Below are 26,242 nucleotides of genomic sequence, written 5' to 3' on the forward strand. Positions count from 1 at the left end.
CCACTACCACAACTACACCCCCCACCCCTCCACTCCCCATTTCCAACCCTGAGAACCCCTCCCCTGCCTCCTTCCCTCCTTTCTTTCCTTAACACTGTCCCTCCCCATCCTCCTCTCTAAAACCACTTTGCTTCAGCCAAAAAGAATCAAAATCAATATACAGCTACTTTTTAGAAAGACCAAATTGCGTTGTATCTTTTCCTCCAGCCCTCTTTGGTAGTTGTGGTGGTGGCGTGCATCTAAAAGTGGACATACTGCAGTTACTGTACACAAATGGGGACCCTTGTCAAACAGAGTGCAATGGATCGCACCTGATCACTCCAGGAAAATGAGGCTTTCCTTGCCAGAATGCTGGTATTTAGCGTGTGAAGCAGAGCTTGTGGAGCCCTGAGTTTTGGTGACCTGTTGGTGCTGTTGGAGAGTCACCAGTTCCTGTGATTTAAGCTCTGAAGTGTTTAGGTCTGTTCATACCAGTCAAGAGCTCATAAAGTAAAAAGCTGAGTGTGAGCATCAATCCAGACTCTCTTCTGTTGAACTTTCCAACTATTAACCACTGGCTGTCAGCTGCAGCCATAAACGCTTGTGTTTTGGATTTGTTTCTGTAGCTGGTTTAGATTACAAACCCAATCCCACTCATTATGCAACTCGCTGTCGTTAGCTGGGAAAAGGACAGAGTCACATTCTCTGTATCAGTGAATCATCATCTGATAACAAATGCCATTGTTCTCACCCAGCCAAACAAAAAGTAGTGAGCGCTCCACAACACGCCGGGTGTAAACTGACCCTCATAACCATTTTCCGTTTCTTAAGAATCTGCTGCGCTCCTCTGATAACTGGCTGCTGTTTTTCTGTTAAATATTCCTGGCAACATAAATGGAGATAGTGATAGAGGGTTTTGTGTGTGTGTGCGCGTCTGTATGTGTGTGTGTTTGTGTGTGTTCAGAGTCACCATGGTAACGAAAATCTACTAAATAACAGACCTGATTGTTGGTGGAGCTGAGATCTTACTGTATATGTGACCTTGTATTAGTGTGAAGTAAATGCTTCTATGTGAGTGGAATTCTATGTGAAGCACCCAATAAAAAAATATGTCTCATACAATCCTGCTGCTCTGTTGACATTGCGAACATTCCTCCTGAGCAGGCTGGAACACATGTTTCGATTGTGAATAAAAACACACAAAGACTCACGCAGTACACACACACCTACATGCTCGCTGCGAGTGCAAAGCCATTTGACTCGAGGAACGAGATTTCTTCGCGTGACTCAGCATTTCACAAATAAGCTTTAACCCTTTAACCTGCACAAATATTATCTCGCAAGGATACAATAACAAATAGTACTCGTACACAAACATGCATATTGTCATTCTAAACATTGGGTTTGTTGGAGGTGAAGTGTGTCACTGAGTGTGTGTGTGTGTGTGTGTGTGTGTGTGTGTTAAAATAAATCTGATCTGATGCAGGTCAGTCTCTGCCTGTGAGAGAGACTGATGACTGACTGGTGAAGGACTGAAGCAGGTTGTTTAATTTACCTTGACAATCAAGGATGTCCCTCACATAAGATTCCCTGCAATGACAGGAAGGTACATGACTCATTTCACTCACCATGTCTAGAACATGCAGGTATTTTGCTTAAAGAAACTGCAAAACTTTGCAGCGAGAGCCTCAAAATAAACATCTAGAAACAAGCTTTCGGAGGATACTGGGGGGGTTTTTTGATGAGAAAACTGCCGTGTTTGGAAAAAGACTTTATAAGGTAAGGTACATTTGCCTCCTTGTAAATGTAAAGAGATGTAAAGATGTTTTGCTTTTGAAGGCAGCTGACACTGATGCTGGTGATGCTGCACTAAGGTTGGTAATGCAGCTGCAACTTTGTGCAAATATGCATCAAAAAATGAGATTTTTTTCATGACAAAAGAAGGATTTAGCGTTTCTTCTAGACTTTTATCAGGGCCAGAAAGACTCAAAAACTGAATTTACACCATCAAATAACACAATCCTTTCACTGAAACTGTTTCGTCCATTTAAATGATGAACTGATTTGCACACATAGTTGGATAGCACTAAGCTACTGGTATTTAAGATCGTTTTCATGCTTTCTACTAGTTGGTTTGTTCTGATCTGGATCAGATGAAGAGTTTGTGAACTTGAGTGTTGTGAGTTTTTTCCCCTTGGTTCTGTTTCTTGTGTCATTGAGAAAATTCCCAGTGAACCACAATGCAGCACTACAAACCATGTGACAATGTGCACTCTGCTTATTAGTCAGATGTCCTGTGTTTAACTAGTGTAATCTTGCACCCGGATCATCCGCTACACAAAACCTATATGGACCAAAAAAACAGCAGTGGGCGGCTCCTCTCTCTCCATTGCAGGACGGAGAAATTCAAAAGATCCTTCGCTCCTACAGACATCAGGCTGTCACATTCTTCAAGAGCTAACAGACTAACTGTAAAATTGATTTGATTTGATTTCTGTGAGAGAAACTTTCCTATACAATACCCCCACTGGCTGTTGGTACTACTATGCAAGTTACAACGGTTTGCATGCTCTGCTGCATCCCAGAATGCAAAGCCACCTGCCTACAGCAATTGTTTACCTTGAACCTGGATCAGGTTGGATCAGGGTCAGGTTACATTCCCACCACAAATGAACCGCTCTAGAGTTCAGTGGGGACTCTGCAGAGACTGCCTCTTCATAGGGGTTTTGGTGCGATTGTTTTGGTCTGCACCTGAGTGTGATCACTGTGTTCACACTCACCCAAAATACCTACACCAAGGGGAGTCAAAATCTGATGTAACCACACCAAATTCACTGGTGTGAAAACGCCCCAAAATGAAACACCTGAAACTAGGCCAAGATAGTTGTCTAACCGCCAAGCTGCAGTTCTGGACCAGTTCCAGTTCAACCTGTGCCATGCTGCCACCTACAGGCAAAACTACTCAGACCTACAGACGTAGAGACGCTTATGTGCTCCCTCCCAAAAAATGACCCCGTATGTCATTTGTACAGCAGCTTAAAAGGTCTCATATGATGCATTTTTGTAGTTACCTCACCCTCTAATGGGTGTAGTAATTATGCAGGACCTCAAGGCAGAAGCAAAGATATGAAGTATAAAGAACCACAAGGTCCACAAACACAGGTTTGTGGACCATGTTGTTAAAATGCTTTTTTCATGATCCTACACATGATCCTACACAGTTTGCAACTGTAGACTCAGACTCAGCACACACTTTATACTCAGGTATGTGTGTATTTCAGGAACACACTCAACGTCTATACTGTCAGATGTTGCTTCTCTGAGTGCATTGAACGTCACTTCTCCGCCTCTTCTCATCCTTCTTCAAACCACATCAAAAACACATATCACTTGTGAAACCAAAAGTCATCATTGTTATTTTAATCCATGCAACTTAACTGTTGTGTCACATCTACAGCACACTTCACATTGCATATGTAACTACCTTCCTTTTTAACCATCTCTTACTATGCCTAAACATCAACTTTTTCAAACATTTTACTTTCAAATATTCCTCAATACAGCACAATGTTCATTTAGATTAAGGCTAATACATACTTCTTGCAGCCCTGGGAGAGAGAACAAATGTCTCTGTTCTGCCTCTGGGCAGAACTTCTTTCTTGTGTGGTGTCTGAGAACTATTGTGTGATTGGTCAGAAGTTTGAATTTAACGTGTGCTGCAGTGGGTGGCCCTATGAGGACTTCCCAGGAGTGTATGAAATGTCCTGGCCAGAACTAACTTTGTTCTTGTTCTTGCCAACTCGAGTAGAGTATGTATTAGCCTTTGAAATAGACAATAAAGCAGGGTATGGTTTAGGATATGGCTACTTTTTGATTGACAAGTTGCTACCAATGTGTCGATAGGGATGGAGGGACAGCAATGTCTATCCATTTAGATAGCAGTGAACTTCTTTATGATTTATTTGAATTATGAAAGTTAACTTAGAGGTAGCAATTACTGAGTCAGATCTGCCCTCACGTCCAAATATGGTCACTTCTGGCACCTAAATAACCAAATAAAAGCCCAGCTCAAGGCTTCAAAACAGTAGTCTACAAACCACGGTCATGATAATTACGTCAACTGTTTCATTAAAATGCTCATCATTTCAGTGTTAAATTGAATGAATGTTCAAGTACAGCCAACAGTTCCTGAATGCATTTCATAAACCAAATAATAACAGACATGCTGAATGTGTAGCTGTAGGCTCAGCGCACATTGTTGTGCTGTATTATGATTATGTTATATAAAATTACTCTCATTTGATTACCACCTGAGAGGACAAACGTCCATCCATAATTCACAGCTGCAAATAAATGAGTGGTGGTGCGCCACCGCAGTCTCATTATGGATGCAGATTAATGAGTAAACAGCCCATAAAATCTACATGACATTTTGAAAAAGCAGCAGTGTTTTTGTGACTGATTGGCCAACAGAGTGATGGGTGTCACAACTGAGAAAGGGAGATAACGACCTGAAACCGCTATTATATTCACCACCGCGGTATTATTCTCTAAGTATGATGCATCCAAGCTTTGGCCTACATTTCTGTTTAAACAGATGAATGCCAAATTAATACACATTATTTAAGAGCACACACACACACACACACACACACAAACAGCCTACAGGCCTACACATATGGGCTTTAACTGACAGACACAGATAAACACCCCACAGCTTTATCCTCTGTAATATTCATAAATTGTGGCTTAATGCGCCACGACAACCTACTTTTCTCCAACAGTACATTAAGATTTAACCATCTTTATGCAAACAGCTATACAAGCTGGCCTAAATAACACTGGCTCGTCTATAGAAGGTTGTTTCTTTTCATCACAAGGGAGCAGCTGCAAGGTTCATAATACATATTTTAATCTCTCAGTTTAAATCTATACTGTACTGTACAGCCTGACTGATGCTGGATATATTTAGGCTAATACAGATTGTTTTTTTTCATAAACAAATAACATATTTTTTATAAGGAGCCCTATATATATACATATATATATATATATATATATATGTATTTGTTTATATATATATATAACATCACCGGAAATTAAATAAACATATTATATTATTCTTGATTATAGTAAATTGTGATATAGTATATTTTTGGTAAATTAAATGAGTAACTGTATAAATTAAAAATCAGACTGGCTGTTTTTGGTTAAAATAGCTAATTTAAAAAATGCAAAATGCCAAAAATCATATTTAAACGTTCCATAATGTCCAAGAGATTATTTTGTCGACAATATATATTTTCAGTGTAAGTCATGTATTGGCAACTATAAACAACCAATACAACAAGTTTAGATAAGGAAAAATATTACTTAATAACATAAATATGCAACAACTTTTTGAAGTAGTGCACAAAATTTTTTGTAATGCACAAAAAATTGTATTCAATTATCTTATAGCAATTTTACTTCAAGCATAAAGTACTCTAATATGATATATTGTGATTATAGTGGCTGCTGACTATTATTATTAAAACAACAACAAAAAAACATTATGTTCACTCTTGTAATAAAAAGTAGTATGTTTATGAGTCTCAAACAAAGCCCCAAAATTACTTTGACCTAAAATGATAAATAAACTTAACTTAAATTCTGCATTTGTCTTCCTATAAAAACTCAACTGCAAATGCATTATATAAAGCACATATAAAGTCTAACATAGCAGCTCTGCAATACATCGTTAAGTTATTATGTTAAGTTTTTGTTGATACAGTTAACAGAAAGGCTTTATTATTATTTGGTAAACTGCTGAAGTAGCCTTTTCTGTTAATCCGAGAGGTGTTTCTATTATTTAGTCCACCCCACATCTCTATCACTTCCTCAGTTTTATTCATCAGAAAGTAAACCACCGAGCAGCGAGTTCACAGAGGTAAGAGTGACTGTACAGTGCGGTAAACCCGCTGTGGAGGCCGCCTGCCGGGGTCTGCTGCTCCGTTCAACATGTCGGTAAGGAGGTGAAGCGGTTCCAGCGGGGCTCTGCACTGAAACAACCCCGGGGGGAAGCTGGGGTCAGCGGGTTCAGAGCTTCAGTTCTCCCGGTGTCCTTAAAGACGGGTCGTGTGACCCCGCCCCTGTGACGACGCCGTGTCGTAGATACAAACCGTATTCGTTTTCACTTGCTACAATGTGGGTCAAGTTATCAAAAGTCAAGTAGCACCAAACCGGAAACCTGGCAGTGTGCTTTTCATAATAAAAGCATCACAGACGAAGGAAATTGACAAAACGTGTGGATTTTATCTATTTTTATGCATGCGTATTGGAAAATTGTAACTAAAATGTTATAAAAACATTCTACAAAAAGTACACGTTTTTGCATTCACATTTGTTTTTATATTATATATTTTAGTTGGGGTAGGTTATTTTGGTTCTCATGGTAAAGTTAAGCTTTCTGATCATTTAGTTTAGGTTTAGCATAGTTAAATGTAAAATACAGATGTATTAGTTCCATGTAATTCTCAATTTCCATACAAGCCATACCAATCAACCGTTTATTTAAAAAAATAGGTAATTTTAGTATGTGTCCTATACCAAAAGTGCTGGAAGTGTTAATAGATATATTTTTTGCAACAGTTATTACAATTTTCTGTACTGAGTTTCTGCTAATTTGTAATGGATATTGTATGAAAATTATTCATTACCAGATTGATGAGAAATATTTTATTAATTTGATAATAAACTGTATGCTTCTTTTGTATGTTTTTTTCTTTTGTGCAGAAGACCATTTTTCAAATTGAATTCAAATAGATAATGTTGTCTTTGTGCTGTTGTGTGTTGAAAGATGGCATGCATAATAACATCTATAAAACATCCTTCAAATCAAATAAAATGAATGTCAAACAAACAAGAATCAAGGTAAAGACAATTGATTCATGGTGAAATTTTGAAGTGTGTTGTATTGTTAAAGTAGTGTACACTCCACACACTTTGAATCAACAAAGATCCCACATTTTTCCAAAAATGTAATAATTGCTAATGTATACATTTAATCTGAAAGAAAGGTATGTATACCATCCCCAAAGCAGTCAAGTCAAATAAAGAAATAATTTAATGAAATTATTATTATTAATGATGATAATAATAATAATAATGATAATAATAATAATAATAATAATAATAATAATAATAATAATAATAATAATATAATTACAATACAAGAACAGTCAAAAAATGCATTTTTGTGGTAGTATAATATCAATTAATTCAAAATTTGAATTGTTTATCAAATAGAGAACCGTATTTCTGACTGCGACCTTTATTTTGAAATCTCCGGCCAGAAGTCTGGCACATCTCTCGAGATTGACAGCTGGTCTACGGGATTATTCGTGAACTCAAGTGCCCCCCAATCCGCCGATGAGAGCTGCAACTGTTTTTACAGCTGACACACTTCCTATTTCCATCAGGTCAGTCGCTCACAACTGCTTTCTGTACCTTTACGCTCCGCTGAACCCTAAAATACGTAGCTAACCTGTGCGTAAACAGCAACCACAACAACACTGGTACACAACAACAAAAACAACAACAACAAAGAGCGCCCACAGCCTGTGTAACACATCCCGCCGCGCTGATCCACGCCCTCCATTTATTTATTTCTCCTTCTCTGTCCCCCCCCAAAAAGTGTTTTTTAGCTGCGGACCGGGAGGGAAAGTGTTTGTTTGTGTGAGCCCTGCGGACGGCACCATGTCACACACAAGAGGGGGTCCGCTGTACGAGCCTGTAAAACTTTATTAATAAAAGGAATTAGCTTCAGCTTCAGGGGGAGAGAGAGGTTTCATTCTCCCACCATCTCATCTCCAAAACGGTAGGCTTCTGCTCCAATGGAGGGGAGGGAGAGACATGAGGAGGCGGAGGTGGTGGTGAAGGAGGCGAGGGGGGTGTTGAACAGTCCTACAACCATCTTTTCTGTCCCGTTTATCCGCCACATAGCCTAGGCCAGCTCGGCACTACTGTAAACTAACTTCCTGCATGTGGCTGTAGGTGAAATGGGATTTTCTGGCTGAGCGGCCGCCACCGCCGCTGCTGTCCATGCGGTCTCTTCTCATGTCTGTGGATGGTGCGTAATAATATCATCTGGAGAGGCCGAGGCCGACATTTTACCCCGGTCCGGAGGAGCCTTAACTCCGAGGGGACATCCGAGGACACGCGATAAGGTAAAACCCCATCTCACTGCTTTCTGCGTGCTGCCACATAAATGCGCATTTACATCAACTTCAACAAACCGAGAAGTTATTGTTACATATTTACACCACAGAGAGGAAAATATCTGTTGGCTTTTAACGGTCTTCTATTATAAAAATGGCTACTTTCACATGGATTTACATACAGTAGCATGGCACACTTGACTTGGGAGTATTTTGGAAATATCCGATTAGAAATACTGGAAACATTATTTAACAACATCTGCTACATATTTATACTTTAAAACAGCTGCCTCGTGACGTATCTACGGTAAATGTGTACTTATATTGCATTTTTGCACACATTTTTTTGTATTCTTGCGCACATATAGGAGGATAAAATTGCTCCTTGTGTGTTTTCTCCTCGCAAACTTTACAGTTTTATGGTAATAAATGGCACATTTTTACCCCGAGAGTAACTTGCCCGGGCCTGTTACGTTACCACCGCGGATCGGCAGCAGCACCTGCAGGTGGACAAACAGCAGCCAAACTTGTTCTGTGATTTATTTCCTCGCGTCAACTTTAATATTTAACGAAAGTCCGAAAGGCTCCGTGTGCAGAAAACAGACTTTACACCTGCGTTTGGCTGGACCCGTTTAACGCTGGAGCCGATCCACATGCTCAGAAAACGGCCGTATTAACAATTAATATTGGACATCCGGTGGCACTGCCAGCTGCGCCCCATTTTTATTGTTGTCTTGCGCTGAAAGGATCCCTGTTGTCTCGGCTGGATACTCCGCGACGCGTGGTGGTTGCTTTTTTGGTAAGAATTTCTGCTTTATTGTTTAATTAAAAAAATGCATGGATTGTGAATTTGCAGTGTGAGGTAGGAGAGAAGGGTCTGGATGTGGAAGTGCGGCTCCTCGGCTCGCCGTGCCATGCGGGACACACTGCTGGCTGCCACCATGGCACCTTCTCTTCTTCCCTGCTCTCACTCTGTATGTGCTGCTGTTGTTCTATCCAGCTGTGCGGACACACAGCACCGTCATGCCCCTTCAGTTCCGTTGCACTGATCGGTTCATCGGTATACACTGACAGGGGCTCTTTTTTTTCCGGAGGAGAGAGCGGGACGCGCACCGGATGGACAGGGAGCGAGGCGAGGATAGTAGGGGCGGCAGGCGGGGGCCACTTTGGCTTCCCTTCGTTAGGGGGGAACGGAGCTCCAAGGACACGGAGAGGAGAGACGGGGGGCGCATCCAGGTCGTTTAGGGTGATTTTTCCCTTTTCTCTGCTGGGATTGAAGTTTATTGTATTTAATTAGACGAGAAGGGGAGATTTCCCAGGCGAGACGGAGCTTTGTCCGCCGCCCAGGTTTTTGGAGCTTTAATTTGGCAAATTGGCCTCCCAGACAGACCGACAGCCAGACCGTCTCTCCTCCCCTGCTCTCCCGTCTCCTCCTCGCTGTTTTCGGGCACACTCTCCGCCATCACAGCCTCTTTATGCACTCCTGGCTAATTTACTTTTCTCTTAACCCGGTTCTCGTCTCTCCGTGCGTAACCTCCATCCAGCCGTTACCGAGCCGTCCTCTATCACACTAGAGGTTTTTTTTTTTTTTTTTTTTTAACTAAAGAGGCCTCCAGCTGTTAAAGGTTCATTGTCTGGTCAGACTGCTCATGCTCTAAATTTGCCTCATGGTCCTCGGTCAGCATGACTTGCTGCTTCCACTCTCAGATGTGTTTGGATGAGAGGAATTGTTGCGTTATAATTAGCTAAAGTCATTCTATATTACCTTTTTATTTTAAAAGTTACTACATAAAAACACTTTTCATTTAATACTGACACTGTATGGGATAAAACACATTAAAAGAAACTCTAAACACATCAGAGTATCAAAGATAAATTATAATAACTGACTTTTATGCAACTTTGACCCCTTTATGTTGAAACTATATGACAAAAAATACCATATTTTAACCACAATCACAAATTATTACCCTGTTGAAGAAAATAGAGATGACATAAGGAGCTGGATTATTCAATTGAATGATTTACAGAAAATGTATCTCACTGTTTTTGATAATTGGTTAATTGTTGGAGTTCATTTTGTTAATATAGCATATTTAATGTAACAGGCACACTTTCAATGTGCTTCAAATAAAATAAAAAAACACTGTGTAAGAACATCCAGAATAAGAAAGAGATACATATATAATATATAGACTGTAATATGACAACACATAGCAAAAATGCAAAAAAAAAAAGTTCCTTTCTGAATTTTTGCAGCCTTTTTTGTCTCACGTGACATTAAACTAAATATATATAGATTTTAGACTGCTGCAGTAAGAACCATTACCTTTTGACTTTTTAAAAAACATTTTGGGACATTTTATATACCAAATTAAGACTAAATCAGCTGTGGAAAAAGCACCAGCTTCATTAATGATAAAACAACTTGTACTTACAGCCCTAGAATAAACAATATTTATTTGGGTAGATTTTGTCATGATGCAAATTCATTTGAATTCTCTGCCTCGTGTTACATAACAAGCTGCTGCAAGGATATGGGGTCATTTTTATTTTGCATTTTCTGTGCCCACACAGTGCTGAGGATAATTGCTCTGGAGCATTACTAATACACTACTACAAGGGTCAGCTGTGAGCACAAGGGTGGCTGGAAATTGTTGTTAGGTTAAGAAGGCCTTATGCAGTGTATGTATATATAAGTAAAAGTTAATTCTGTCACAAACAGCAATACATGAACCTGTGAATGCACACATGCATGTTTGTTCTGTCAATATGTATCTGTTGTTACATAAGCCACAGTTGTGTTGGCATTTGCTTGTGTAGTCTTGTTTACAAAGGAGCTAAATGGATCATTGTGTGAACGTAAAGCCAATGGTTATTGGTGGTTATTGACCCACAGTGGTTTGAGATGAAGCAATTTCCTTTTGTTTCCCTAGTTGCCTCACGGTGAACTCTGTGTTTATGAGCACGGAGACCTTTGGACCAAGCCTATGTTGAACCAACACACAATAAATGATACTTGGGTTATTGCACGAAGGCACGCCTGGCTCCTATATCAGCCTGGGTATGAACAAATATAAATAAGAATCTCCTTGTGTGCATCAGTTTCACCGTGTAAATTTACCTGCTGGAAAAAAAACAGCAAATACCTACAGGAGCACTACAGGCAGATACAGGAGATTAAAGGCAGCGGTGGAGGGTATAAGTGCATATATGTTGCATTCTTGTTTGCAGTAAAGGACATAAAATATTTGGAAAATGTGGCTCCTTCTGTGACAGAATGATGGCTAGACATAATAAACCTTTATTTATCCCCAGAGATGAAACTCAGGTTCTGCAGCAGCACAAGCACAGAAATAAGTACAGATGCATAGAGATAAATAAATAACCTGAAGTAAATATAAGAACGGAAATAAAAAATATGAACATACAAGAGCCATTAAACTCAAAATTACAAGGCAGGCAGAACAGAAACATGCAGTACAATGTTGTAACTCAACTGATAGTAAAGTATCAAGTGAAGTGAAGTGAAATACCACCTAAAGAAAAATATTTTCTCATACCATCTACAGTAATCTACTCAATAATTATATAATATGATTAAAGCAGCTACAGGGAATTGTAATTTTCTGTTGATTTTGGCGACCCCTGTGGACAAAAGTGGTAGTGGTTCCATGAGCACCACCTCCTTATGCTTCGCATTTGTTTTTGGAAACAGCTGTTTGCAGGATGCACAGTGACAAGCTCACATACCTATGTGTAATATGATGGTGGTGAAGCAAAGTAAACTGTATTTTGCATAGCTGTCTGGGAGGAAGAGGGCTGATTCAGAATCAGTTTCAGATGTTGACTTGTGTTTTAGCCCATGCTCCATCACTGTCCATTTTTAGCTTTTTTTTTTAGCTCAATTATTTCCCACAATAACGACAAAATATAATGTAAAAATCAAATTCTTCTAAGAAAATCTCCTCCTGCTTCCTTTTACTTGGCTAATGTTCAAAAATGCAAAAATCAGCTTTTTTCTGGTGTGTTTTGTTTTGCTCTGAATCAGAATAATTATATAACTATACAACTCAGAATCACTATATAGAGAAAGCAAATCTTCACACTGATGGTCTTGTTTGTTTATTTATGTAAGTCAGTATTGTATTGAGACTGTTTCATAACCAGTTAAAACTCCTTGTAGCTGCTTTGATATTTAGTGTTCATCTGTATTAATACTGAAATATTATATAGTACATACTATATCTCATATTAGAATGGGATATAAAATAGAATTTACAACCCTAATTATTACATATATATTAGGTATATTTAGGCTGAATATCGATATATGATATATATCTCGATATTTTTATCGGAAAGTGAGAGCAAATGTTCAGTCAAAGTCAAATATGAGATGTGACAAGTAGTTTTATTGAAACCATTTATTTAAGTGAACATTTTTACTGTATAACAGGAGAACATTTTTAAAAAAAATCAAAGCTCCATAAAGTGCACATTTAAATAAAAAAATATCTTAAATAGAAATAGCCTATGAAATAAAATAGACCAATCTTTTTCTGAAATAAATATATTTATATGAGAAAAGAATAACAAACATTACGAAAGAACTAAATATGACAAACCCTAGTAAGGTCAGCATTTATATATAAAGAAAAAAAATTGAACTATATCAATAAATGCGATATGGTCTAGTTCCATATCACATTTAAAATGTATCAATTTATTTTTGATATCGATATATCGCCCAGCCCTTCCTCAAACGTGCATAAACTAAACTACGAACAGCTTTACAGAAAACAGAATGCAGCGATTTCAAAATCCTCTGTGGCCTACATTCAATTAATACAAAAACAATTTATGTAATGCTTTTTACAAATACATGCACTCATTCTGTATCTGCTGTATTCTGTTTTTATTTACATTTTATGCAGCAGAATAGAATAGAATAGCCTTTTATTTACATTGCACATCAAGTACAACAAAATTATAGGTGCTCAACCCAATCGGTGCACAGGAAATATATATATAAAATAGATAAAAATGAATATAAAAATGAGGAAGATAACAGATATTGCACAGTACAAGTAGCATCCTAACTTTTTAAGAATCTGGGTTATGTTTACAAAAATACAACAATCATACAAAAGATTATCAGCCATGCGGAACAGCTGATTCTCAGTTATTGGTGTCAGTTGAAAACGATCCATACGAAGCACCTGAACAGGTTTCACTGTTGATACAAGCATAAAATGTCTTAATCCTTCTGTAAACCTGCAGTGTTTTGTATCTCAGACACCCCCTTGTCTTAGCACTGCTGCTGAAACTTTATGATAAACATGTAAATGTAATTTCGTGGCTTGCTGGGATTATTCCATCGGTTCCACCCGTTTGTTATCTACTTCAAAACGCTGTATGTGTCTGACAAGTGTTTGTGTACACAGCATGTTGGTAGCTGGCTTGCTCTGTGTGCCAAATACCAGTTTTCCATGTGGCATGCCAAGGCAGTGTCATAACCGCCCAGCCAATCCTCATTTCCTCATTCTTGTGAGCCTGAGGTCAATCCACAGAGAGCGTATTATGGCATTGTTCTCGAATCCCTCAGCCCGGGTCAGTGTGAGCTGCTTTCTTCGGGTTTTCTACAGGTACCGAACAGTAGGTCTGCATTGTTCTTGCACAGTGTGAGTGTAAGCGTGTGTGTGTGTGCGCGCGCGCGTGTGTGTGTGTGTGTGTGTGTGCTGGTCGGTGTTGCTCGGTGTTTCATCATGTCCCCGACTGAAAGGAGCTCGGTCTGAGTTTGCACTGTGGCCTCGTCTCTAATGGAGAATTTGGAGTTTTGGTTACACAAACATTAACTGATGCAGAGTGGCTCCGCAGGCAGGAAAAGATCTTATTGGTGGAGTTTAACCGTATTGGGTGGAGCCGAAGAAGCAGCTCTTTGGAGGACAAGTTAACTAGGTTAAAGGATAGGACTGGCCATATTCCTTTTTGTCTTGAAATTCAACAGCGAATCGACCCTGATATCAAGTATCATGTGTATAGCCAAAGCCTGATGTACAGTGTCTCCTCCCTCTGAGCCGTGGAGCTCCACTGTTGCCAAAAAATATATTAAAACCACATTAATGAGCCACACTGTTGCACAGGGTAACACGTTCCTTCGTCACCATGAACACACAGACTGTAGTTTATTTTGATTCAGTCCCACATTCACCATCCTGCTGCCACAAGAGCACCAAATGTGTATTAATCCGCCGCTGAAAATAGTCCCCAGCAAATGCACTATTCCCTCCTGTTTCAGTATTGCTGAGCAGAAGATACATATAGAGAAGTAATAATAAACATGATGATAGCATTCTAATAAACAACTATTGTTCAGAATATGATAGGGGTCACATAAACGGTATTATTTATTATTCAGAATAAGACCTTTATTCTGCATGCAGCCTTTTCTATTAAAGACACATGGGATATGCAGATATTATTCAGCTTTATGAAGCAGTATTTGGACATGCATATAGCACATTTGGAGTATGTGCAGGGTGTGTGCCGCAGTTTGTGACACACAGCCTCTCTCATGTTTACGGTGCGTTGCTATGGTTGTCGTACAACTAGCCAACTGTTTGCAAGGCTGGGGTGGAGAGGCATTCTCAGGAGAGAAAATGTCACATTTCACATTTGTGGTGGGAAGGAGAAACTCCTACTTTTACACATTAATCTACAGATTTACTGGATATTGAAATGAAGTTTTTCAATAAGGTGGTTGAAGGAACATCTCTGGTGAAAAAAATCCTATTTTGAGTGTTCTACCTGCCCATATTTGGAAATGATGAATGTGATATTAATCTGAGTATGCATGGCTTTGTGTAAACAGGAATATTGGTGGAGTATTCATTTTTTCTCTTTCATCATGCAAGAATATTTTCTCTTATTTAATCATTTATATACTTTCCAGCCCAAAAGTACGGTGGGCCTGAGAGCTCACAGCACTGCAACTTAAGAAAACGCATACAAATACACTATACACAAGCAAATTAAAATGGTCTTGAAATGACATGATAATATCACAAGTGTGTCCAGACGTGTGCATCACTTTCAAGTGTCTTCTGGAAAATTTGCATTGCTTTTTCCAAATGCTGCGCATGTGTTGTCAAATTGATGAAGATGCTTTCTGAATTTGCTTGTGTTTTGTTTATTTGGATGTGTTGTCTTAAGTTTCAGTGCTGTGAGCTCTCAGGTCCACCATACAAAAGTAATTGAAAATATAAAATCCATTAGTGAAAATCTGCATGTGAATCCTACAAAAGGTCACAATTGTGTTTGTACCAAACAGAAAATTTTAAATCGTAAGAAGATCGGTCGTAGGAGGTTCTACTGAAATCATTTGTACAAGTCACTTAAGAAAAAATGTGTTTGTGTGAGAGCTTCTTTTATGAGGCTCATTTTCCTTTTTCTGAACAAACTGGAATATTTAAGAAGAAAATTATAGATCTTATCTTTAGAAGCTAAAAATCCTGTGAATTACTTTTTGAAAGTGGTGCTTCAAGGATGGAGAAGTGCTTACATTTTTTCATAAAGTGCTTGAAATTTAGATAATAGAAGATGCTGAGTCTACTTACAAGCAGCTGACGCATCTTGAAGCTTTGCTGTGTTTTCCTTTATTTTGTCAGTAAAATGTTTAATGCTGGTTGTTTACAGCACCATAACATCTGTACGTATTGTATAAACATCTGGAGGATACCACAGCTGTAAGGTGCTGGAGAATCCTCACACTGCTCCTTGAAAGCGCTTGAAAAGTGCTCAAGTTTGACTTTCAAAAAGTGGAAAAATAAGCCTCAGAAATGCATAGCAGCAAAGAAGGAACAGAGGACAAAATATGAATTATAATGACTTCTCTCTTTTTGGTTAATTCAAATACAGTACAAGCTCAAACACTTTGCTCTCCAGGTCCTTAACCTTTTTAAATTGGACACAAATGTGGCTTTTTCAAGGTTAAACTTAACCAGCAAGATGCTTTTAGCCTCGGAGAAATGTTTAACTTCAGCTCAAATCTATTTTCATCTTCTTAAACTCACTCTGTGTGTCTTTATTTCTTCCTGTGCAGGTTGGGTGATATTTTAACAAATTAACATCAAAGTTAAGCTTTGATGCATCCTGTGATAGTAACAACACATAGTACTGAAATGACTAATGCTGGTCGTTAATTATCCACATAGTCATGTACAGATGCGACATGAATATTTTGCTACACTCCACAGTCAGATTCAACCTTTATCTGCTGCATGAAAGCTTTTGCGTTTGCTATTTTAAATGCTCATTGTTGGCAGGTCTTTCTCAGGAAATGATATGTCCTACATTTCTGGCAGCAGCATGTTTTTTCATGTTGCATAAATAGGTGTATTAATAGAAAAAAGTAGCCAGCTAAATAAGCAACAATAGCCACCACTGCTGAACAGACACAAGAAGAGCTCCAACATCTTTTAATGTTTAACTTCATAAAATGCATCGCAATAAACAAACAAAACATTTTTCTCTGTGAATTATTCTAAGAAAAATGCATTTATAACTTGTATTTTATCATCTGCTGTCATCTCATCTTATTGTGCCGATCAAACAAACTGAATTCAAAGACTAACTTGTGCTGTTTCTTATCAAGAAAACAGTGTAACTGTCCACATCTCAAGCTCCAGCTTCGACACAGATCCTCACACATCTCCACGATTTAACGACATGTTTACTTTCACTGTTTTATTGCTGTATAATTTGCATTGTGGCCTCCGGTGAACCCATGTCTGATTTTCCTCCCTCTGTCCCTCCTCTGCAGGCTGGGAGGCTGAGAGCTGCAGGGTTGCGACATGTGAAAGGAGCTCCGCCCCTTGACCCGCTCAACTCTCAACCTTCGGTAAATTACATCCTCGCCTCTTCCTCCCCTGTCGTCTTCCTCCTCTCCTGTTTCCTCCTTGATTTGAACTCCGTTTTGGTGTGTTTTTGCAGCAGAACTCACTTGAACCGACGTTGTGACCGCGACCTGACACCCTCCTGCCTCGGGCATGCCTCAGGTAAAGTAGGAGCACCGCTGCAGCCTGCCATCATTCTCACCCATCACCTCCGAATGAGACTCCTCGTGGTCTACCTTCCTGCTGGAGTTTTATCTAACTCACTGTGTGTTTCCTCCCTCGCAGCCGGGTATGAATGGGATGGAGCCTGCGTTTGGCGAGGCCTACGGGGGACACAGGGGTCTGCTGAGCCCCTACCCTCTCGCCATGTCGCCACAAGGGGGCAGGACCGAGTACGACCAGGTGAGACCGCCAAAGCCACAAACTGTTCAAATGTTTGTTGGTTTGAGACTACAAAAACCAACCTTGGTTTTCAGGATGATTTTTTTTTATTCAAATCTAAATGGCCCAATATGCTTCAAGCCCTTAAGAGTGTTTGCTCAACCCCAAGATTCAAAAACACCTCATTGAAAATTTCAGTTTTCATCAAGACTTCACATTAATTTGCATAGTTCTTTTAATTTACCTTGATGCAAGACTGATTCCTTGGATTTCACCAAACAAGACCTTGAAAATTATTGGAAATTTAAAAATGTGATGTTTGTCCTGCAGTGGCCCTTCTAAATCTTATCAGCCCATTAAATTGCCATTATCAGTTGTTATCACTGCCATTAGAATGCTTCAGACGGGGAAACTGCACCTACCAGTCGGCCAAAAGATGCTTACCCAACATAATAAAACTGTCAGTGCTTGGTTAGGGTTAGGGTTAAAATAATTATGTGGCATAAATTAAGTTTATTACATGACCTACATATGTCAGTAAACAACTTAACGCTGACTTTTAGTTTTAGGCAGGACCAAACAGCCGTCTCGATCTCCTCCCGGCTCCCGTTATTATCACTGTGGCCACCAGGGGTCGCCACGTGACAAAAGATATAAGTCGGAGAGTACAGACCTCCGCCAAAGCCAAATTTTTCTCGTCGGGAACTCGTTTTTGTGATTATTCCAACAGCACCTGAATGCAGCCCTAATGCCCTATCTCACAATGTTCATGCAAGTGAAAAATCCCCTCCAAAAATGAAAAACAGGCCAGTAGATTTATAGTAGGGCCATACTACCTGAAATCTAAGCTCCTGATGACATCTGATAATAGCCGTTTAATGGGCTGATAACACAAGAAGCAGGTGGTTCACCTGGTATCTCAGGTATGAATCTGTCCAGGAGAGAAAAACCGTAACCTGAGTTGATGGGATTATTCCTTTTAGGGAGGTTGGATCATTTTAATAAAGGCCTTTTTGCACAACTTCTGCAGGTCTTTCAGTGAGCTAGGACCCTGAAACTAAAGCAGCTAAATGGAATCCAGCATTTATTCATTATTTACATGTGTTTTTCCTCTCTGTGACATTTTAAAAAGGGCCTGGTTGGGTTCAAGTTAATTTGTGCACCAGGAAGGTTTTAATCGAGTAAATTACAGGCCAAATTCTTGTCACATGGAGACCTCTACTTTACTATAATGAACACATCAATTAGTCTGTGTGCTCCACTTAAGAGGACCCTGAAAGTCACAGAGAATTCAGATGGAAGCCCTTGAGTAGATGTTTACCACCGACTCTTCTAGCTGGTTGATCTTAAAATTAGAAAAGCACCACTTACAGTTGTCTTTCTACCAACGTCTCTGCGCCCCAATTTGAGTTCTGTGTAACAACTGAAGCAGTAAAAAAGGATATTTCTAGATATATTCCAGCTTGTTAACAGCAACACTATTTCAACTTGTATGATAAAAGGAAATGCCTAAGAATTTGGTCGTCACATCTCGTTATAAAGGTGATTCTGGCTTTGATTATCTACATACAGTCACTGGCCACTTTATCAGGTACACCTGTTCAACTGCTCGTTAACGCAAATATCTAATCAGCCAATCACATGGCAGCAACTCAGTGCATTTAGGCATGTAGACATGTTGAAGACGAGCTGCTGAAGGTCAAACTGAGCATCAGAATGGGTAAGAAATCTGAATTAAAGGACTTTGAACGTGGCATTGTTGTTGGTCTGAGAGTTTCACAGACTGCTGGTCTAACAACCATCTCCAGGGTTTACAGAGAACGGTCCGAAACAGAGAAAATATCCAGTGAGCGACCGTGGAATGTAACTAAATGCATTTACTTGAGTACTGTACTTAAGAAGAATTTTCAGATGCATTTAGGTGACGGCTTTAGTTACTTTTCAGGCACCAGCAATAAAGTAAAACCCTTCTTACATAAATGCATCATTAATAATCCAATAATATATTTGAAATCTATATATAACATTCTGAGTGGGTTCATTCTGCATAATAAGTACTTTTACTTTTGATACGTTATGGACATTTTCATGATGATGATTAACTTTATGGTTTTGCATGCTAAATTTTACTTGTAGTGGAGTAATTGTGCAGTGTAGTATTTGTAAAGGATCTGAATACTTGTTCAACCACTGATTGATACCAGAGGAAAATGGCCAGACTGGCTCGAGATGATAGAAAAGCAACAGAAACTTGTTACGACCACACCGGCCACTTTATTAGGTGCACAATGCTAGCTAATAAAGTGGCAGAGTATTTATAGCTGAACTGATTTAAATAATGTCACTTTGCAGTATCAGTCTCTTTCATTCAGACGAAGCTGTGAGTTTGCAGCTGTGTGTGCAGATAATTAAATTACAGAGTAATGATACAAATGTTAAAAATGATATTAAATTAAAGCTTTTTATAAGCCTTCCTGTGATGAAGATTGCATGATGTTCCTGCAGATTATCAGTGTATAGCTCCTGTAATTTGCCAAAACCTAAAACGCCGCCTGGAACGATGAGTTTAATTACCAAGCAGCAGGGCAAATATTTAATTACTGACCGCCCCCTGTGCGTTATATTATAGGAGAGCACGCTGACACGTAGCACAGCATCAGTGCTGAAACTACAGTGTGTCTGTTTGTTCTGAATCCGTCATATTTAAGGATGTCTCTGTACCCTTTCAGAGCGTGCTCCTCATGCTGGGCTCCCCGGCATCGCCAAGGAAACGGCCCTTTGAGTTGCTAAGCGACCTGGTGGACGATGGTGGCTTCGGCGAGGACCTGCACCCGGAGCGATGGGACGTGTCCGCGCTGGACGAGATGGCTCGCTACACCAAGCTGGGCCTTGGGGTGGGAGGGGAGCTCCTGGCCTGCTCCGAGGAGGCCGTCCTGATGGGCCGCTGGGGGAGAAGCCGGGAGGAGCAGGAAGAGGAAGAGGAGGAGGAGCGGAGGAGGAGGAGCAGGCACACGGCACCTCCCGTCATCCAGGAAGTCCAGGCCACTGCTGCAGGGAGGGAGGAGGGGCGCATCTCTGTTGCCACAGCAACAGAGAGGGAGTTGTGTGTTGCAGGAAGAGCGGCTGCAGGAGGACAGGATGGGGGGATGTCACGGGAGCGCACGGTGGAGGTGTATCAGGTGGCGCAGGAGGAGGAGGAGGAGGTGGCGGCAGCAGCGGCCGCAGGTTTGGCTCTGGAGCACTGCAGCGAGGAGCACAACTACTCCCTGAGCCAGGGAGAGGAGCTGGGGCCCGGCCAGAACTCCCAGACAGAGGGGGCGCGGGGCGCGGAGGCGCAGCAGGAGGTGCGGGGCAAGGAGGACAATCAGGCCAAGACTGAGCTAGATCTGGAAGAAGAGGAGCAGGATGAGGACGAAGAGGAGGAGGAGGAGGAAGAGGAAGAAGAAGAAGAAGAAGAGGAGGAGGAGGACGAAGGAGAGGAGGAGGAGGGAGCAGAGGAGACGGCGGTGGAGGCTGAACTCTCCAGCTCCTCAGAAACTGAATGTGGTGAGTTCTGCTTTGTGTCTGTCTGTGAGGACATGTCCGCTCATCCCGGCGCTGCCAGCAGCCCGTCTGCCCACACGGAAACCATTTTAATCTGTCTCGGGTCCAGACGAGACCTCAGACCGCCTGGTGCGACTTGGTTGGCTGAGCAGAGGCACATTAAATACCAAAGTTGCGGGTGTAATTCCCGGACAACACACCGCCTCAGTGGCTGCAGTTTTGTTCTGTTATGAAACGGCTTTGAGGGTTGGAATCTCTTCATGTAGTCAAATACCATCTGCAACCGCCACGCCGCTCTGTCTTTGTTAGGGCCGCGGAGGAGGGGCGAGGGGGGCTTGTAGTGGAACATGTTAAATAGGGTATGAAAGTTGATACAGATTGTTAAACAACTGTTACAGTAGAAGTGGAGATTTAGCAGCTTCAGAAGCGACACAAACACGCCGGCTACAGACAGCAGCATCCAGCTGGTGCCTCATTATTTCTCTATTCCTCACTTATCTCTCATTCACTGTGTACTGTGTGGGTGCACAGCAGAGCCCAAGCCATTACCTGATTAGTTAAATCTGCAGCTATTTTGATAATTGATTACTCTTATTTGTCAATTAAAAAAAGCGCCAACATTTGCTTGTTTCAGCTGATTATCTTTGGGGGTTTTGTTGGACCAAAGTAGACATTTTTAGCTGTCGCCTTTCGGTTTCTGCAGCTTGTAGCATTTAGTTGTGGGTCTGGCTCAAAGTGCACAAGCTTTTGTCCTGGTCCTGGAGCTTTGACCTTTGACCTCTGCAATTACTTTGCACCCACGTGCTGCAAGGTAGAAGTTAATCTACATGATGATGACTGCTAAACAAACGCAGACAGACTTTCTGACTTTACGTAGTGACATTTTTAGTTAATTTATTAACTGAAAGGACATTTTTCTTCCACACTGACTGTGTATGTCTGCATGAAAGACATACAGATACACACGGCTCGACACTAACTTGAATACTAAGTGCAGAACTAGAAATATGTTACAATTCGAGAAATTAAGAAACTCTGCAGCTTCACATTCACTTAATATCGAAACTGTGACAAAAAAATATAAAAGCTTTATTGCTGCAGCCAAACAAAATGACGCAGTAGTGCTGCAGCTGCTGTCATATTTAAAAATCTGCAATATGTAAGTATCACTAACGCAACAAATATTAAAAATGCATTTATGTTTTGTGCATTTTTTGCTCTCATCTCCCCCTTTCTTTAAATGCTAAAAAACATGCAAACCATTACTTTTTAATATAATACATGTGCAGATATGTCCCTACATAAACAGCACATTGTCCAAGTGAATGACATTTTATTGAACAAACTCTAACTGAGCATGTAATAAAACATAATTTGCACAAATTTAACTGCTCTGCTCAGCCACATTGAATCATATGATAATCTAAAACCTCTCGTAGCAGAATGTTCTCTACTTTTCTGACTGTATCACCCACAGCTGCACCATGTTAATAAGAACAGTAGCCACCACAGAGGTCTGTTACTACCTGGGGGTAGTTGGCCTTCTACTATTATATTCCTGTATTTTTAGAACCAATATATCTAAATTTGACTACTACTAATAAAGAATTCAGTTATTTCTCTACTAGAATTTATTCTTGCTCATGTGGACATGGCACTGGCATCATCGTGACCTCGGTATTTCTTAAATCCTGGCCCTGTCCCAGAGAGTGAACACCTCCCTCAAGGCTGCACAGGCCTTAACACTTCTTATTTGAGAAGGAGAAAATGTTTATAAATGATTTACTCTGCACAAAAGTAGCTGTAGTGATAGAAAATCAGTATATTGATTCATTGTTTTTGCACAATTTAGTATTTCATATCAGTAGCTCCAGGGCCTGTCAACCAATAATAAGAAATCCTTGAAAAAGCCACTTATTGCACAAACCGTAGAATCACTTTTTAATAACTGTAATAAAAGGTGCTGGGGTAGTTGGCCTTCTGTGATTATATTCCTGTATTTTTAGACTAAATATATATCCAATTCTGACTACTTTTTTCTGTAGAAAATTAAATAAATAATTAAGTATTTCTCCACAAGGCATTGGCATCATCATGACCTTGGTATTTTTTTAAATCCTGACCTCCCTCAAGGCTGCACAGGCCTTTACATTTATTATTTGAGAAGTAGAATATGTTCAGAGATGATTTAATCTGCACAAAAATAGCTTTAGTGGTATAAAGTCATTGGATCAATTCTTTTTTCATAACTAACTGCAGTCTCTGTCAACCAAAGATAAGAAATCCTTGAAAAAGCCACTTATTGCACGACCCCTAGCCTCCCTTTTTTGAGTAATTGTAGTTAAAGCTGCACTGCTGATTTTATATTTCTGAGTCCATTTACTGCTCATGCAGAGTTGTGAAAATAAACCTGTGAACACAGATGTATAATGTGTTCTGTGGCTGGAGGACGACACATTTTTAACAGAAAACCTGTGTTATAAAGTTGGAAAGATTTGGGTGTTTACCTGGCATGAAAGATGATGAAAATAATGAAAGATGCAATAGAGTTGCATTATGGGAATTGTAGGAGCTGTTGTTTCTGGGTTAGAAGAAGTGGACGTAGCCTCTGTAACGATATCCATTGCTTTGTGGAGTACTGTTTTGAAGCCCTGAGTTTGCCATTTTTGCCAGAAATTAGAGGGTATATTCTCTATCTTGTAAGGCGTTCTTGGCAACAAAAAAAAGATTGAGAAGCTTTGTTCTATATTGTATTGAAGAAGACAATTGAGTAACAATTGAGACCATAAACTCATTAGGGACAGTTTAACTGAGTTAATAAATATCTGGGAAATAGGGTCATTTTCTCATAGATTGCTATGGACTACTCATTTGCAGCCAGTGGATTGGAGTCGCCCCCTACTGGCCCATCACAGTAATTACTTATCGACTTATCGTAAGATATATACGGTCATGAGCAGCATAATTGTGCGTGACCTCGATACCTCCTGTTGTGTTTACATGCAGGTTTGTTTACTAAATAATGTCAGCAACACTTTATCCAACATGATTTTTGACAAACCGCAGCTTTGACTGACGATTATAAGACCGGGGCGCATCCTATTCTGCTCTTCTGGTTTATTTATTGAGGATATTTTTATATTTCTGTTTCATTCATGTGTAAATATTAAGAATTCAAAGCCCATTGCTCTTTGAAAGTGTACTTGCATGACAATCCTATTCTCATGATATCAGTGGCATAAATTGGTCTTAAAATTACAATAATATAATTTATTGCAATGATTTATAGGACAATAAATCATCGAACAAAAATAGGTATCGCTACAGTCCTAAATGCACTTTAAAGGCACTTCCACGTTGTCTCTTTTCAGTCCTTCAGCTTTAAACAAGCACAAAAATAAGCACACAGACAAAGTACACGTCTGAATTTTTCATTAGAGGTAATAACATTTTCTAATTTATCAATGAGGACATTAAATCAGCGTTCCACATTAATGAGCCGAGGCTGAAGGAGCTGAATGTCAGAGGTGACTTCATGTCCAGACAGCAGGACACGAAACACAAACATGAATATTGGATAACACACATTTAAACAAGCCTTCACGTCAGATTAGCATCTTTTTTCCCAGGCCCTCTCTGTCTCTGATCGTCCCAGCGTTAGATAAACAAATCTCAGGCCTCTTGTTGCTGCAAGGTAAAAGAGAGGTCGTTTGGCTCGCTCTCAAAGAGCGGCGCGGGTCATGTTACGATGGTCGCAAGACGCCATTGTCGCTCTGTATTGTTGGGCCAGTGTGTTTGTGTGTGTGTGTGTGTGTGTGTGTGTGTGTGTGTGTGTGTGTGTGTGTGTGTTGGCCTGGTTGAGCTATTGTTACCATGAGCTCATGGTGATTGCAGAGGGCTGTGTGATGGATGGAAAACTGTGTGTGTTTTGCAGAGAGAAGTGGTGTTTGAGTGACTTTAGGAGATTGGACAGAAGGTTGTGTGTGTGTGTGTGTATATATATATATATATATATATATATATATATATATATATATATATATATATATATATTCATCCATACATATAAAATCCATAAAAAAGGGCCTCGGAGCGAAAGATCGAGTAGAGGGGAGAGTGCAGACAATGGCGCTATCTGCAGACTGGACCAGACGACATGATGTTACATAAGCCGTGTGTGTGTGTGTGTGTGTTTGTGTGTGTGTGTGTGTGTGTGTGTGTGTGTGAGAAACAGATAGCCCTGGCTAACGGCTAAGATAAGACTTGATGGTTATTAACTTTCAGTCTGATTTAATCCCGCCACGAACGACGACTTTCATTATTCGCTGCATGTTTTGTTTTTTAATTTCTTTTCTTTTCTGAAAAACTGAGCTCCGGTTGATTTGAAGAAGCTTCTCTTCTGCTGGTGGAGCTTTGCATGTTGTATTATTTATGATGGCATTATTCATGGCTCTGCGCGCCTGAGGCTAATCTTGTGTGACGCGTGTGTGCTCGTGTAGGTGTCTGCCTCTGAAACAGGCACACATGCACACAGCCGTGGCTGGCGGTGGCTTTGTCGTCGGGACATACGGCGAGTGTTTGTGGATTAGGAGGTTCACAGCGTGATTTCATAGCAGGCAAACATAGACATTAATACCTGTCAGTTATGATTGGGGGCTCATCTGTCACATTAACTGGCGGGGGTATTTTCCTTTTCTTTTAAATGTCTTCTATATGGCTGTCAGTGCTGTCCACCTCCAGAGTATGGATGAGATCCTGTTTTCCTCATAATGCAGGTCTATTAATAAACAGCCTGGAGTATTGACTCTGTACTGGGATCATTACGTTTCTCTATGTTCGGTTCCAAACCCTCAAGTGACCAAATTACACTCAATAATTGCTGTTTTTTTTGCATCTCTGCACCGGTGACAGTCGGGCCGGAGGCGTCGTGTTTCCAGTCGTCTGTCCTTGAATGTTGCAGCTGCAGTCCGAGCAGGAGAATAATGTACAGTAGGATAATACACAGCAGAGTGGAGGGAGAGCTGGTCGCTCCAAATGGATTATCATCTGTTGAATGGAACTATTTTGGTCTTTGGGCTAGTGATGTTCAACTAAAACAAACTATAAATGTAGAGTGCATGTGACTTGTGACTTCACTGCAAAGCAACACAACTAACAGGTCAACCACCTAAAAAAACAGTAAAAAACTGCAGGTCAGTGAATGCAAAGAAGAACAATGTTGCAAACATTACCTCACTGAATCCC

The 26,242-nt window shown here is 40.2% G+C and overlaps 1 protein-coding gene across 6 annotated transcripts in view; it reads left to right on the forward strand.

Moving 5' to 3' along the window:
* The first annotated feature begins 7,353 nt into the window (after positions 1-7,353).
* LOC131970726 (CREB3 regulatory factor-like) overlaps positions 7,354-26,242 on the forward strand; it is a 42,568-nt gene continuing 23,679 nt past the window's right edge. Inside the window, exons 1-6 of one of the 6 annotated variants that reach the window (XM_059332160.1) lie at positions 7,354-7,439; positions 8,014-8,186; positions 17,002-17,079; positions 17,172-17,236; positions 17,360-17,476; positions 20,185-21,001. In XM_059332160.1, the coding sequence (XP_059188143.1) occupies positions 17,228-17,236; positions 17,360-17,476; positions 20,185-21,001 (943 nt within the window). In that variant the 5' untranslated portion in view covers positions 7,354-7,439; positions 8,014-8,186; positions 17,002-17,079; positions 17,172-17,227. Of the gene's footprint in view, positions 7,440-7,690; positions 7,838-7,893; positions 8,187-8,898; positions 8,977-17,001; positions 17,080-17,171; positions 17,237-17,359; positions 17,477-20,184; positions 21,002-26,242 lie in introns of those variants that run through there. The other 5 variants (XM_059332153.1, XM_059332147.1, XM_059332175.1 and 2 more) reach the window with 5 other exon arrangements.

Source organism: Centropristis striata, chromosome 1, assembly GCF_030273125.1.
Source record: "Centropristis striata isolate RG_2023a ecotype Rhode Island chromosome 1, C.striata_1.0, whole genome shotgun sequence".
Lineage (NCBI taxonomy): Eukaryota > Metazoa > Chordata > Actinopteri > Perciformes > Serranidae > Centropristis > Centropristis striata.